Raw genomic sequence first — 16,002 nt, 5'->3', positions numbered from 1 at the left:
AAGCAGAGTCAGCGTGGTTTTATGAACGGGAAATCATGTTTGACAAATTTGCTGGAGTTCTTTGAGGAAGTAACGAGCAGGGTTGATAAGGAGGAACCAGTGGATGTGGTGTATTTGGATTTCCAGAAGACATTTTGATAAGGTGCCACATAAAAGGTTACTGCACAAGATGAAAGTTCACGGGGTTGGAGGTAATATATTAGCATGGATAAAGGATTGGCTAACTAACAGAAAACAGAGAGTTGGGATAAGCGGGTCATTTTCCGGTTGGCAAACAGTAAATAGTGCGGTGCCGCAGGGATCAGTGCTGGGCCCTCAACTATTTACAATCTATATTAACGACTTGGAAGAAGGGACTGAGTGTAATGTAGCCAAGTTTGCTGATGATACAAAGATGAGTGGGAAAGCAAGTTGTGAGGAGGACACAAAAAATCTGCAAAGGGATATAGACAGGCTAAGTGAGTGGGCAAAAATTTTGCAGATGGAGTATAATGTGGGAAAATGTGAGGTTATCCACTTTGGCAGAAAAAATAAAAAAGCAAATTATTTTTTAAATGGAGAAGAATTACAATATGCTGCAGTACAGAGGGATCTGGGGGTCCTTGTGCATGAAACACAAGTTAGTATACAGGTACAGCAAGTAATCAGGAAGGCAAATGGAATGTTGGCCTTTATTGTAAGGGGGATAGAGTATAAAAGCAGAGAAGTCCTGCTACAACTGTACAGGGTATTGGTGAGACCACACCTAGAGTACTGTGTATAGTTTAGATCTCCGTATTTAAAGAGGGATATACTTGGATTGGAGGCTGTTCAGAGAAGGTTCACTAGGTTGATTCCTGAGATGAGGGGGTTTGACATATGAAGATAGGTTGAGTAGGTTGGGCCTGTACTCATTGGAGTTCAGAAGAATGAGAGGTGATCTTATCGAAACATATAAGATAATAAGGGGATTCAACAAGGCAGGTGCAGAGAGGATGTTTCCACTCATGAGGGAATCTAGAACTAGGGGGAATAATTTTACAATAAGGGGTTGACCATTTAAAACTGAGAGGGTTGTAAATCTGTGGAATTCTCTGCCCCATAGAGTTGTGGAAGCTGTTTCATTGAATATATTTAAGGCGGAGATAGACAGATTTTTGAGCGACAAGGCAGTGAAGAGTTATGGGGAGCGGGCAGTGAAGTGGAGCGGTGTTCATGGTCAGATCAGCCATGATCTCACTGAATGGCGGAGCAGGCTCGAGGGGCCAAATGGTCTGCTCCTGCTCCTATTTCTTATGTTCTTATGTAAACAGCTGTGGTTCTACGAGCAAATGAACAAAGTTTTGCAGAACATTCCTGTGTCCACTATTCAAACACTCACATTGACCCAATTAGGTTAAATAAATTAATTTCTCTGTAAAAGTCAGGAAACAGGGATGGTAAACTAGTGCGGTAATCCTTGCCCTGCTAATACAGAACCATCAATAACAAGGTCTGGGCGCCTGCATTTAATGGAGCCCGGCTGTGTGGACAGTCAGTAGAGGGTGCAGGAGACCCGCTCACTGCTGTGCCTGATCTTTCCATTCCCGCCTGTTGACTGCATGGGGATTGAGTGCCTGCATCAGTATCAGTTGATCAGATGACCCTCCAGCTCGCTCCCACACAACGCTTGTTCCAGGAATGCCGCTCAGATGCGTCACGTCAGGTACAACACGTGTACGGCAGGCTGGTTTGCTGTCAATCCTGCCCTTCAATTAAGACAGTAGCATGTTTTGGAAGGGTAATCTTTCCAACATGTTTATATTTGCAGACGATTCATCAGGATCATGTGGAATATTGTGGGAGCTTGCTGTGTGCAAATTGGCTGCCGCATTGCCCACAGTGACTACACTCCAAAAGTACTTAATTGGTTGTAAAGCGCTTTCAGACATCCGGTGGTTGTGAAAGGCGCTATAGAAATGCAAGTCTTTCTTTCTTTAAATTCAATGAAACACCTTTCCATTCAGACTCACCACCCTGGCTGGTTCAGAACTGCAAGTGTTACATTACTGCAGCCAGCATGTATTTAAGCTGTTAAGATCTTGGTGCTCTGAACTAAGGTTTATACGGGACTAGAGTAGCAGCACCACAGACAGCAACTTGGGGAAGGACCAACCAGAAAACAAGAACCCCAAACACAATTGGGACTGAGTTTGCTGGTCTTCAAGGTCTGGATTGCCAAGGTTCGGGAGTTCCCACATGGTTTGGAAGGGCACCTCACAAGGCAACTGCCCGAACACAGAATGAGCTCCCTCGAAAGCTCCGAGCCTGACCTTAACCATCACTTCAGCTGACCACTGAGCTCGGCACAGTCGTGTAACAGGGCCAATTGCCAATGGTGTGATCTCATTGAAGGGTTTAAGATGATTACATGAATTCCACAGGATAGAAACTATTTCCTCTGGCGAGGGAATCCAGAACAAAAGGTGCAGAGGAGATTTACCAGAGTGATACCAGGGGATGAGGAGCTTGAGTGATGTGGAGAAACTGGAGAAGCCGGGATCGTTCTCCTTAGAGCGGAGGTGGTTATGGGAAGATGTTAATAAGGCACGATTATTTGTACTGTAAAAATGGCTCTTTATATCTTTAACAAGGGGGCACAATCTTAAAATTAGAACTTAGCCATTTGGGGTGATGTCAGGAAGGGGAGTGGAAATCTGGAACTCCTCCCCCAAAAGCTGTGGATGCTGGGGGTCAACTGGAGATTTCAAGAACAAGACTGCTGGAGTTTTGTTGGGCCAGGGTATCGAGGGATATGGAGCAACAGTGGGAAAATGGAGTTGAGAGACAGATCAGGCAGGGTCTCGGGATACGGTAGCATAGTCGTTATGTTACTGGACTAATGATCTGGAGACACTGAGTTCAAATCCCACCATGGCAGCTGGGGAATTTAAATTCAGTTAATTAAATAAATTTGGAATAAAAAACTAATATCAGTCATGGTGACCATGAAACTACTGAATTGTCATACAAACCCATCTGGTTCACTAATGTCCTTTCAGGAAGGAAATCTGCCAATATGTGACTCCAGACCCACAGCAATTTAGCTGACTCTTAACTGCTATCTGAAATAGCCTAGCGAACCACTCTGTTGTATAAGGCAGCTCACCACCACCTTCTCGAGGGCAATTAGGGATGGGCAATAAATGCCAGCCTTGGAAGTGACGCCCACATCCAAAGAACGAATAAAAAATAAATTGAATGACGGAACAGGCTCGAAGGGCTAAATGGCCGCCTCCTGTTCCATAAAAACATAAAAAATAGGAGCAGGTGTAATCCATTTAGCTGATCTGATCATGGGCTCAGCTCCACTTCCTTTCCCCCGCCCCATAACCGTTAACTCCCTAATCACTCAAAAATCTGTCCATCTCTGCCTTGAATATATTCATTGACCCAGCCTCTACAGCTCTCTGGGGTAGAGAATTCCAATGATTCACAACCCTCTGAGAAGAAATTCCTCCTCATCTCTGTTTTAAATGGGCGACCCCCTTATTCTGAGACTGTGCCCCCTAGTTCTAGATTCCCCCACAAGGTTCCGACGCTCCGAAATCCCAGGTGCGCACTCCCAGCGCACTGCCCTCTGCAGGAGAATTCCCAACGTGGACACCTCGGGGACAAAACTGCCCCTTTCGATAAGACCTCTGAACACTTGAAAGCAACGGCCATGGGGCGGTGCGGAATGGCCGCTGACTCTCCGTGGAGGGGCCGCCATTTTAGGAATTGCCCTTCCTCACGGTCGGAGCTGTGCCCAGGATCGTTCCACTCGTTTTCCCGCTGCAGCGTGCACACGTGGACTCCTTACCATTTGGCGGGGACCCCCTTGTGAAATTGCCCTGCGGGAGTGGCTCTACTGCTGGCCGGTGCCCCCGACAGCTTTTGCCGTCGGTGCACTCTCTGTGGCTGGCGAGCCCGACCGCCCTTAAAGGGGAGGGCGCACTACTGTGGCCGCCATGTTATTTTTTTTGTCGGCCAACTGCCAGGTTGGACTGACAATTATGCCCCCGGGTTTGACCGGGCCGCCAACAGGTAGCCTGGTGGGGTACACCCTATTTTGGGTGCCAGGCCGCTGGCCCGGCCGAAACCCTCCCTGGACCTAACAAAAATATCTGCAGAGTTGGCAGCGGCCCTCCCCTTTAACTGATGGGGAGAGACATTGCGACGTGTCAGCACGCACTATTGACTTGCAGCGTCGGCTACTCTGACCCGCCTGCACTTCCGCCCTGATAGAAACATAGAAACATAGAAAATAGGTACAGGAGTAGGCCATTCGGCCCTTCTAGCCTGCACCGCCATTCAATGAGTTCATGGCTGAACATTCAACTTCAGTACCCCATTCCTGCTTTCTCGCCATACCCCTTGATCCCCCTAGTAGTAAGGACCTCATCTAACTCCTTTTTGAATATATTTAGTGAATTGGCCTCAACAACTTTCTGTGGTAGAGAATTCCACAGGTTCACCACTCTCTGGGTGAAGAAGTTCCTCCGCATCTCGGTCCTAAATGGCTTACCCCTTATCCTTAGACTGTCACCTCTGGTTCTGGACTTCCCCAACATTGGGAACATTCTTCCTGCATCTAACCTGTCTAACCCCGTCAGAATTTTAAACGTTTCTATGAGGTCCCCTCTCATTCTTCTGAACTCCAGTGAATACAAGCCCAGTTGATCCAGTCTTTCTTGATAGGTCAGTCCCGCCATCCCGACAGGACCACTTCTGCCCCGCTCCAAAGAAACGCCCACCAAGACCTGAATTTCTGCGTATTGTCCGCTCCAGGCATGGGGGCGGATGGAACTCTTCGAGTACAGTAGGTGTGTCCCGTTTGGGGAGGAGGGCAATTTGGTCCCCGGGAGTATGATTCCATACAAAGAAAAAAAAACTACCCGACGAGAAAGGGGCCAGCAGAGCTGAAGGAGCACTCGCCTCTAACAAACTGTCTCCGACCAGAGCCACCAGCAGACGATGGCCGCACCGCTCCCGGACCAGCGCCGCGTTCTCCGAGGCGTACATGCAGGTGAAGTCGAACATGGCCACGTCGGGCTGGTCGATGTGGTTCATGGCAAAGTCCAAGGCCGGCAGTTGGTAATCGGTGGCAAAGTCGGCCGCTTCTCTGGCGTAGGACAGGAGGGCCTCCTGATTCACGTTCTCCGTACACAGCAGCATCTCAGTATCGATGTAATCCTGCAGGAAGAACCCAACGCAAAAACAGAGGGTTGGTGAGATGGGAAAAGCCTCCTACACCATTCCCCCCCACCCCCAACCCCCAACCCTCCTCGCCCCGCTCCCCCATCCTCCTTAAAATTAGAGCAAGGCCGATCGGGGGTGATGTCAGGAAGCACTACTTCACACAAAGGGCAGTGGGAATCTGGAACTCTCTCCCCCAAAAAGCTATCGAGGCCACAGGAACGTAGGCCATTCAGCCCCTCGAGCCTCTTCTGCCATTCAATCAGATCATGGTTGACCTATTTGGTGTCATCTGCAAATTTTGAAACTTTTGAGATTAAAGATTTTTAAAGAAGCAGAAAGATGTTGAGCTGAATGAGCTTTGATGCACTCGCAACCTTTGTTGATTAAAAACTAGCAGATGTGTTGCTGTGTGGCTCTCTCCCTCTCCAACACACGACACACTACCACAAGTTCTGGCATTGGAATTCGATTGCTAATCTGAAGTTGGGTTTAAGCCAGAGATGAGGAACCTTTAACTCTGCATTGGACACGTGCTATATCTGACCAGGAGACACTGGGTGACAAGGACAGGAAACGACGTGTTCCCTGGTGTGAACATTCCTCACCTCGACAACATGGGAATGTAGGAACAGGAGGAGGCCATTCAGCCTCTCGAGCCTGCTTCACCATTCAATGAGATCGTGGCTGATCTGTGATTAAACTGCATGTACCCACTGTTGGCCCATATCCCTTAATATCTTTGGTTAACAAAAATCTATCAGCGAGTTGTGATCTGGAACGCACTGCCTGAAAGGGCGGTGGAAGCATATTCATTAGTAACTTTCAAAAGGGAATTAGATAAATACTTGAAAAAGAAGAATTTGCAGGGCTGTGGGGAAAGAGCAGGGGGAGTGGGACTAATTGGATCGTCCTTTCAAAGAGCCGGCACAGGCACGACGGGCCGAATGGCCTCCTGCTGTGCTGAGAGATTCTGTGAACATCAAGAAGTGCTTGATACAGATTGGCTGTGATCTCACTGAATGGCGGAACAGGCTCGAGGGGCCGAATGGCTCACAAGGCTTTGCCTGAAGCCTCAATGAGCTCTGGGATTGGGTGGTATTAGGAACTTAAGAGTTATTGTGTGATGAGTCACAAGGAAAAAGGGGAAACATTGAGTGTTCTGGAGCGTGACCCCCATTAACGGCCTGAAAATGGCAGCCATTGCTTTCCTCATGCACGAGACAATTCCCCGAGCAAGAGTTATACCTACGTTGACAATCACTCCCTTGTCCAGCAGGCTCTGTTTCTTTGCTGTCATTACAAAGTAATGTGTGTTATCTTTGTAGTAAACAATATTCTCCAAATCAATCCCTGAAATAGAAACACAAAATTCAGCATTAGAACTGTATGAGAACCTTTTGTCACCAAATCAATGATACTCTTCTCACAGGAACCGAACGAGGTCATTTAGCCCCCCCCAAGCCTATTCTGCATTCAATCAGATCACGGCTGATCTGTGACCTAACTCCACCTACCTGTCTTGTTTCCATAACCCTTAATACCCTTACCCAACAAAAATATATCACTCTCAGTTTTGACATTTTCAATTGACCTCGACAGCTTTTTGGGGGAAGAGAGTTCCACATATCCACAATCAGATTTCCTTCAGAAAATAATATTTTGGGACACAGTCTAGGAGTAGTGTGAGACGGGTCGTGTGGTGAGTGTAATGAGCTCGGGAGGAACAGCTGACTTTGGATGTGTGGTTCCCAAAGCTCTCCCCCACTGGGAGCTTTCCTCGCCTCGTGTCTGGGTCTGTTGTACACTCATTGATAGAGATTACATAAGAACATTAGAACTAGGAGCAGGAGTCGGCCCTATGGCCCCTCGAGTCAGCTCCGCCATTCAATATCATGGCGGATCATCGACCTCAAATCCACTTTCCCACCCGATGCCCATATCCCTCGATTCCCCTAGACTCCAAAAATCTATCTGTTAAGCTCATAATGAAGTAATGCAACTGAGTACTGTAGACAATGAGTAAGTGTGACCTTAGTCCTTTATTCATACTCCAGAGTGCTGGTACAGCATGGAAGACCTGCTTCTATACAGTGCTCCAAAGGGATGCTGGGATCCCTTGGGACTCCAACAGGTAAGCCCTCTGGTGGCGGTATGGTACAGGTTGCCTGGGGTTGCATACATAACACTATCTATCTCAGCCTTGAATATATTCAGCGACCCAGCCTCCACAGTCCTCTGGGGCAGAGAATTCCAAAGATTCACAAACCTCAGAAGAAATTCCTCCTCTTCTCAGTCCTAAATGTCCGATCGCTTATCCTGAGACTGTGACCCCCTAGACTCCCCAGGCAAAGGAAACATCCTCCCTGCATCTATTCAATTGCTATGATTCATCAACAACTATATTATGGTTTTGCAGGATCTTGCGGAGACATCGTTGCTGGTATTTCTCCAGCGATTTAAGGAGTCTGCTGTATTTGGTCCACGTCTCTGAGCAACACAAGAGGGCAGGTATCACTACAGCCCTGTAGACTATGAGCTTGCCAACGTTAATGTCCTTGACCAGGCCAACATCCCCAGCATCGAAGCACTGACCACACTCGACCAGCTCCGTTGGGCGGGCCACATTGTTCGCATGCCAGACACAAGACTCCTAAAGCAAGTGCTCTACTCAGAACTCCTACACGGCAAGCGAGTCCAAGGTGGGCAGAAGAAATGTTTCAGGGACACCCTAAAAGCCTCTTTGATAAAATGCAATATCCCCACCGACACCTGGGAGTCCCTGGCCAAAGAACGCTCCAAGTGGAGGAAGTGCATCCAGGAGGCCGTTGAGCATCTCGAGTCTCGTCGCTGAAATCAAGTGCAGGCAGCGGAAGGAGCATGCAGCAAACCAGACTTCTCCACCCACCCTTTCCTCTAACCACTGTCTGTCCCACCTGTGACAGAGACTGTAATTCCCGTATTGGACTGTTCAGTCACCCAAGAACTAATTTCGAGGGACTGCCTATGATGTGATGATGATGATATTATGGTTGGATCATGCAACCACCACCATGGCAGAAGGCAAACTAGATGGAACTGGGTCTTTGCTCATCTTGCAATTCCGATATCCCGAATTGATGACAAAAAATACTGAGATTGCGCAACAGGTCGATCGGTTGTCTGGAAGTGAAAGGAGACGGTGAACACCTCAGACCCAACTCTTCCCTTTCAGATACTGACAGGCCCTCTTCCAACAGGAATAGTGGGATATGGGGGCTGGGCAGGAAGAGGAACAGGATGTAATTACACTAGAGAGGGTACAGAGGAGATTTATGATGCTGCCTGCACTGGAGAATTTTAGTTATGAGGAAAGATTGGATAGGCTGGGGTTGTTTTCTTTGGAACAGAGGAGGCTGAGGGCAGACCTTATTGAGGTGTATAAAATTATGAAGGGCCTAGATAGAGTGGATAGGAAGGACGTATTTCTCTTAGCAGAGGGGTCGATAACCAGGGGGCATAGATTTAAAGTAATTGGTAGAAGGATTATAGGGGATTTGAGGGGAAATTTCTTCACCCAGAGGGTGGTGGGGGTCTGGAACTCACTGCCTGAAAGGGTGGTAGAGGCAGAAACCCTCATCACATTTAAAAAGTACTTTTATGTGCATTTGACGTGCCGTAACCTACAGGGCTATGGACCAAGTGGGATTAGGCTGGATATCTCTTTGTCGGCTAGCGCGGACACAATGGGCCGAATGGCTCCTTCTAAGTGGCAATTTTTCTTTGATTCTATATGTGAGTGGGAGGAGGCTCATGTGGAGTATAAACACTGGCACAGACCAGCTGGGCCAAATAGCCTGTTACTTTGCTGTAGATTTTAGGTTGTTCCATGTAATTCATTCCTAAACCCAAACCTTGGCTGGGGAATCAAGGATCCAGTCTTCCACAGATCCTGTCGTGCAGCTGCAGGGACGAGAGGTGGATTTTTGCTGTGCGAAGGAAGGGAAGATGCTGGGAACGGGTGGTGTAAAGGCAAGCAGGAAGCTGGGGAACGGAAGGAACATTGTAAAGAGCGACCCGACTGGTGCGCTGATGAGGAGCGTCATACGGCTGGAGAACTTTCACCTTCACCCCATCCAAACTATAGTGTCATAAGAACATAAGAAATAGGAGCAGGAGTAGGCCATACGGCCCCTAGAGCCTGCTCCGCAATTTAATAAGATTATGGCTGATCTGATCATGGACTCAGGTCGACTTCCCTGCCCGCTCCCCATAACTCCTTATCCCCTTCTTGGTTAAGAAACTGTTTATCTCGGTCTTAAATCTACTCAATATCCCAGCTTCCACAACTCTCTGAGGCAGCGAATTCCACAGATTCACAACCTCAGAGAAGAAATTTCTCCTCATCTCAGTTTTAAATGGGCAGCCCCTTATTCTAAGATTATGCCCTCTAGTTCTAGTCTCCCCTATCAGTGGAAACATTCTCTCTGCATCCACCTTGTCAAGTCCCCTCATAATCTTATCTGTTTCAATAAGATCACCTCTCATTCTTCTGAATTCCAATGAATAGAGGCCCAACCTCCTCAACCTTTCCTCATAAATCAACCCCCTCATCTCCGGAATCAACCTAGTGAACCTTCTCGGAACTGCCTCCAAAGCAAGTATATCCTTTCTTAAACATGGAAACCAAAACTGCACGCAGTATTCCAGGTGTGGCCTCACCAATACCCTGTATAACTGTAGCAAGACTTCCTTGCTTTTATATTCCATCCGCTTTGCAATAAAGGCCAAGATTCCATTTGCCTTCCTGATCACTTGCTGTACCTGCATACTAACCTTTTGTGTTCCATGCACAAGTACCCCCAGGTCCCTCTGTACTGCAGCACTTTACAATCTTTCTCCATTTAAATAATAACTTGCTCTTTGATTTTTTTTTCCTGTCCCTCCACCCAGAGCTGGTTAGTTTGGGGGTGCCCTGCGAGGTAGGTCAACACCCACCTGTGTCCTCCTTCAAGTCCTGGAAGAATTTCTGATTGAAGATGAAGGCGACGCCACTGATTTCCTCGACCTTAGCTTCGGCAGCTGTGTTTCGGTTGATGAAGTTGGCCGTAATGGCAATGGCTAACTTCCCACGGAACTCTTTCCTTCTAAAGCCTGAAAAAGTCAACGTATCATCACAGCTGTTTCAACACTGCCCACAGAAACGCGCCCTATCCCATTACTGTTTCACATGATTAATGGCAGGTACACTGGTCTGGCGCAGAATGAACCCTTGCCCACTGCCTCTCTGCCCGTTGGTGACAGCGACGCCTTCTCCTGCGCGCTGCCCTACTTCTGATCAGGTGTACCCAGGTGTCGCCCTCCCAACCTCAGAGTGAATGAACCCTGCCATGCAGGTCTCTGCAGTCCACAGGCCTCTACTAAAGAGCCAGACCTGAAAGTTGTACAAAAGTCTGTGAAAACCTCTGAGCAGCACTCAGCGTGTTTAATGGAGCCAAAACAATTAATAAAACTATTTCAAAAGCAAAATTCTGCCGTTGCTGGAATCGGAAATAAAAACACTAATATATAAAAGAAATTTCCCTACCAAACGGACCCGATCGCGGCAAAACTCCAGCGGTGTCGCATTCGTGCACCGACTGAAAAACCTCGCGAGGGCAGTGCTGGGGAAAATCATACCTTTTGAATGCTCAATATTGCTGGCCCACACGCTGCGGAGGTCACCGCTGGACACCCTCCTTTACTGCGGCTTCACCCCACCGTTTTCGGCGGAGGTGCGCACCACCGCTCAAACCCACCGGCCGAGCTGAATATGGCTCGGGGAGGAAAAAACAACCGACCGCGGTAGCCTTCGCTTCGGGGACGGTGAATTTTGGCCCCCCAAACTCTCGCGCCCCATTATAACATTCCCCCAGTCCTGCTGACATGCATAAATGTTTCGTTCTTTTCTTTTAAAAAGAAACATAGAAATTTACAGCACGGAAGGAGGCCATTTCGGCCCATCGTGTCCTTAAATAAAGGAGACTACAAAGGTATGAGGGCAGAGTTGGCTAAAGTGGACTGGGAAAATAGATTCAAGTGTGGGACGGTTGTTGAGCAGTGGCAGACATTTAAGGAGATATTTCATAACTCGCAACAAAAATATATCCCAATGAGAAGGAAAGTCTGTAAGAGAAGGGGTTACCATCCGTGGCTAACTAAGGAAATAAGGGAGGGTATCAAATTAAAAACAAAGGCATACAATGTGGCCAAGACTAGTGGGAGGCCAGAGGATTGGGAATTTTTTAAAAGCCAGCAGAGAACGACTAAAAAAATGATTAAGAGAGGGAAAATAAGATTATGAAAGTAAACTGCACAAAATATAAAAACGGATAGTAAGAGTTTCTACAGGTACATAAAAAGGAAAAGAATGACTAAAGTAAATGTTGGTCCCCTGGAGGATAAGACTGGGGAATTAATAATGGGGAACAGGGAAATGGCAGAGACATGGAACAAATATTTTGTATCGGTCTTCACAGTAGATGACACTAAAAACATTGCAATAGTGGATAATCAAGGGGCTATAGGTAGGGAGGAACTTAATACAATCACTATCACTAATGAAGTAGTACTCGGTAAAATAATGGGACTAAAGGCGGACAAGTCCCCTGGACCTGATGGCTTACATCCTAGGGTCTTCAGAAGTGGTTGCAGAATAATAGATGCATTGGTTGTAATCTACCAAAATTCCCTGGATTCTGGGGCGGTCCCAGCAGATTGGAAAACCACAAATGTAATGCCCCTATTTAAAAAAGGAGGCAGACAAAAAGCAGGAAACTATAGACCAGTTAGCCTAACATCTGTCGTTGCGAGAGGGATGGAGTACAAATGCAGGGAGGTCCTGCTGCAACTGACAGGGTATTGGTGAGGCCGCACCTGGAGTACTGCATGCAGTTTTGGTCACCTTACTTAAGAAAGGATATACTAGCTTTGGAGGGGGTGCAGAGACGATTCACTCGGCTGATTCCGGAGATGAGGGGGTTACCTTATGATGATAGATTGAGTAGACTGGGTCTTTACTCGTTGGAGTTCAGAAGGATGAGGGTGATCTTATAGAAACATTTAAAATAATGAAAGGGATAGACAAGATAGAGGCAGAGAGTTGTTTCCACTGGTCGGGGAGACTAGAACTAGGGGGCACAGCTTCAAAATACAGGGGAGCCAATTTAAAACCGAGTTGAGAAGGAATTTCTTCTCCCAGAGGGTTGTGAATCTGTGGAATTCTCTGCCCAAGGAAGCAGTTGAGGCTAGCTCATTGAATGTATTCAAATCACAGATAGATAGATTTTTAACCAATAAATGAATTAAGGGTTACGGGGAGCGGGCGGGTAAGTGGAGCTGAGTCCACGGCCAGATCAGCATGATCTTTTTGAATGGCGGAGCAGGCTCGAGGGGCTGGATGGCCTACTCCTGTTCCTAATTCTTATGTTCTTATGTTGGGAAAATGCTGGGGTCCATCATTAAGGAAGCAGTAGCGGGACATTTGGAAAAGCATGATTCAATCAAGCAGAGACAGCATGGTTTTATGAAAGCGAAATCATGTTTGACAAATTTGCTGGAGCTCTTTGAGGATATAATGAGCAGGGTGAATAAGGGGAAACCAGTGGATGTGGTGTATTTAGATTTCCAGAAGGCATTCGATAAAATGCCACATAAGAGGTTACTGCACAAGATAAAAGCTCACTGGGTTGGAGGTAATATATTAGCATGGATAGAGGATTGGCTAACTAACAGAAAACAGAGAGTCGGGATAAATGGGTCATTTTCCAGTTGGCAAACAGTGACTAGTGGGGTGCCGCAGGGATCGGTGCTGGGTCCTCAACTATTTACAATCTATATTAATGACTTGGATGAAGGACCGAGTGTAATGTAACCAAGTTTGCTGATGATACAAAGATGGGTGGGAAAGCAAATTGTGAGGACGACAGGCTAAGTGAGTGTGCAAAAATTTGGCAGATGGGAAAGCGTGACGTTATTCACTTTGGCATGAAAAAATAAAAATATAAAAGTTATTATTTAAATGGAGAGAGATTACAAAATGCTGCAGTACAGAGGGACCTGGGGGTCCTCGTGAACGAAACACAAAAAGTTAGTTTGCAGGTACAGCAATTAATCAGGAAGGCAAATGGAATGTTGGCCTTTATTGCAAGGGGGATGGAGTATAAAAGTAGGGAAGTCCTGCTACAACTGTACAGGGTGTTTGTGAGGCCACATCTCGAGTACTGCATGCAGTTTTGGGCTCTTTATTTAAGGAGGGATATACTTGCATTGGAGGCAATTCAGAGAAGCTTCACTAGGTTGATTCCCGAGATGAAGGGGTTGACTTATGAAGAAAGGTTGAGCAGGTTGGGCCTGTACTCATTAGAGTTTAGAAGAATGCGAGATGATCTTATTGAAACATATAAGATACGGATGGGGCTTGACAAGGTAGATACAGAGAGGCTGTTTCCACTGGTAGGGGAATCTAGAACTAGGGGGCATAGTTTAAGAATAAGGGGTCACCCATTTAGAACTGAGATGAGGAGGAATTTCTTCTCTGAGAGTTGTAAATCTATGGAATTCTTTGCTCCAGCGAGCTGTTAAGGTAGAGATAGAGATAGGGAGTGAAGGGGGCAGGGAAGTGAAGCTGAGCCCAAGATCAGATCAGCCATGATCTTATTAAATGGTGGAGCTGGCTCGAGGGGCCAAATAGCCTTCTCCTCCTGCTCCTAGTTCTTATGTTTTTGTGTTCTTCCTGCCTCTGAGACAATTTTGGATCCAATTTGCCACTCTTCCTTGGATCTCATGAGCTTTTAATTTTTTGGACAGTCTGCCATGTGGAACCTTTTCAAAGGCCTTGCTAAAATCCACGGAGACTACATCTGCCCTCATCGACCATCGTTATTACCTTCCCAAAATAATCCATCAAGTTAGTCAGACACCTTCTCTTAACAAATCCATGCTGACTGTGCTTGATTAATCTGCATCTTTCTAAATGAAGGTTTATACTGTCGCTCTGAATTGATTCCAATAATTTGCCAACCACCGAGGTTAAACTAACTGGCCTGTAATTACTTGGTTTATCCCTTTGTCCCTTTTTAAACAATGCTACAAGGGTAGCAGTTCTCCAATACTCCGGCACCACTCCTGTAGCCAGGAACGATTGGAAATCTTCTAGATTTTAGATTTTGACAGCGGACCCGCCTCCAAACCCACTCTCTGAACGCCAGTAAAATCTAGCCCTCTGTCTGTCTGCTCCCCTCTCTCTCTCTGCCTCTCTATCTGTCTCCCTCTCTACTCATCTCCCTCTCTACTCGTGTTTCTTTCTCTCTTGCTCTCTCTCCCTGTGGTGTAAATGCAGAAACATTGGGCCCAAAATTACCCAGGAGTTACTGTTTTTTTTGGAGCAACTTGATTTTTCAGGAGTATCTTAAAAATCCCCATTTTGCACATTTAATTTGCGCCAATGTAAGTGAGTTAGTTAGGATTTTTTTTAGTTTAGTTTAGTTTTGCTCAAAAGGGGGCGTTACCAGCCATCTACGCCAGCTTTGGCCACTTAAGCCAGTTTGGATAGCTAATAGTTGCTCCAAACTAACTTAGGCCAGTGTATGTAGCCACTTGTGGCCGCACAGAAAACCCTTGCGGAGAGTTAAGAAATCAGCACAGGTAGGTACTTAATGACTTGACTAAAGAGTGTGAATAGGATCAAACAGCTATACAGGACTGACAAACTTCGCAAAGTTAATTTACTATATAACAGAAGTATTCATGGAAGCTTAAACTACAAAAATAATAGTAAAGAGACAAAACATAGTTACATAATTTTTTTCAAAATAGCCAAATAAAAAATAGAATTACCTCCTGCTCGTAGGAAAGTATTTTCATCAGCAGGGTTAACGAAAGTCTTGAGTAAGCTCATTAAAATTACTGGCTACCCCGCACCCCCTCCCACCCTACCCGATCAAAACTCTCCACTCTCCTCCCCACTGGATCAAAACTCTCTTCCTGCACCCCCACCCCCCACCCGATCAAAAGTCTCCCCGCATCAACCTGTTTTTTGTAGCCTCAGCGTGGGAAGGCAGCGGGCCGGCCTGTGCGGCAGGCCACTCGGCCTGGAATAGCGGTGGGATGCATCGGGTCCCATGCTGCAGCACGCATCATCATCATCATGGGAGGAGCTACTGCGCATGCGCGAACGCTCTACTGCGCATGCAGGCACCTGCCAGCATTCTTTTAGGCGCAGGGCCCTAGCTCCACACCCCAATGGACTCACCATGCTGCGCCAAGCCCCGGGAGAGTCGAGAGAGGGGCCAGAATCCGGGGACATCTTTTTGCCGCCGTTTTGATCCTCGGAAGTTGGCGCATCTCATGTGAGTGCGTCGAAAAAAAATGGGTGGGCCAAATTTGGGCCCATTAATGTACAAAATGGACCCTTCTATGTTGCATTCAGAAATTATTTCGGAGAACATATCTAGGGCTCAATTTTCCCCAATTATTGCCGTCGTTTTTTTGGCGTGCACCGATTTTTTTTTTGAGCAAATTAAAATCTCCAAGTTTCCCCAAAGTTTCTGTGCTAGCATAATTCACTTAGGTAGGATTTATTTAGGTTACGATTTTTTTTTTACTTCATTGGGGGCGTAATCTGCCACCCGCGTCAATTCTAGCCATTGAAGCAAATTTGGCCAGCTCCATTTTATCCAATTTTTCCTATAGATTGTAAATTGTTGAGGCCCCAGCACCGATTCCTGCGACATCCCACTAGTTACCGTTTGCCAATCAGAAAGTGATCCATTTATCCCGACTCTCTGT

At 46.7% G+C, this 16,002-nt stretch overlaps 1 protein-coding gene across 10 annotated transcripts in view; it reads right to left on the bottom strand.

Moving 5' to 3' along the window:
• Positions 1-16,002, bottom strand: part of mical2b (microtubule associated monooxygenase, calponin and LIM domain containing 2b) — a 403,033-nt gene that overhangs the window by 221,722 nt on the left and 165,309 nt on the right. For all 10 annotated transcript variants that reach the window (XM_070899462.1, XM_070899461.1, XM_070899469.1 and 7 more), the window contains 3 exons: positions 10,174-10,329; positions 6,449-6,549; positions 4,936-5,193 (listed from right to left, as the gene is read on the bottom strand). In XM_070899462.1, coding sequence (XP_070755563.1) covers positions 4,936-5,193; positions 6,449-6,549; positions 10,174-10,329 — 515 coding nt within the window. The remainder of the gene's footprint in view (positions 1-4,935; positions 5,194-6,448; positions 6,550-10,173; positions 10,330-16,002) is intronic.

This window comes from Pristiophorus japonicus, chromosome 14, assembly GCF_044704955.1.
Source record: "Pristiophorus japonicus isolate sPriJap1 chromosome 14, sPriJap1.hap1, whole genome shotgun sequence".
NCBI lineage: Eukaryota > Metazoa > Chordata > Chondrichthyes > Pristiophoridae > Pristiophorus > Pristiophorus japonicus.
Note: the sequence above shows the minus strand (reverse complement) of the source record. Positions and strands in the feature narration are given on the sequence as shown.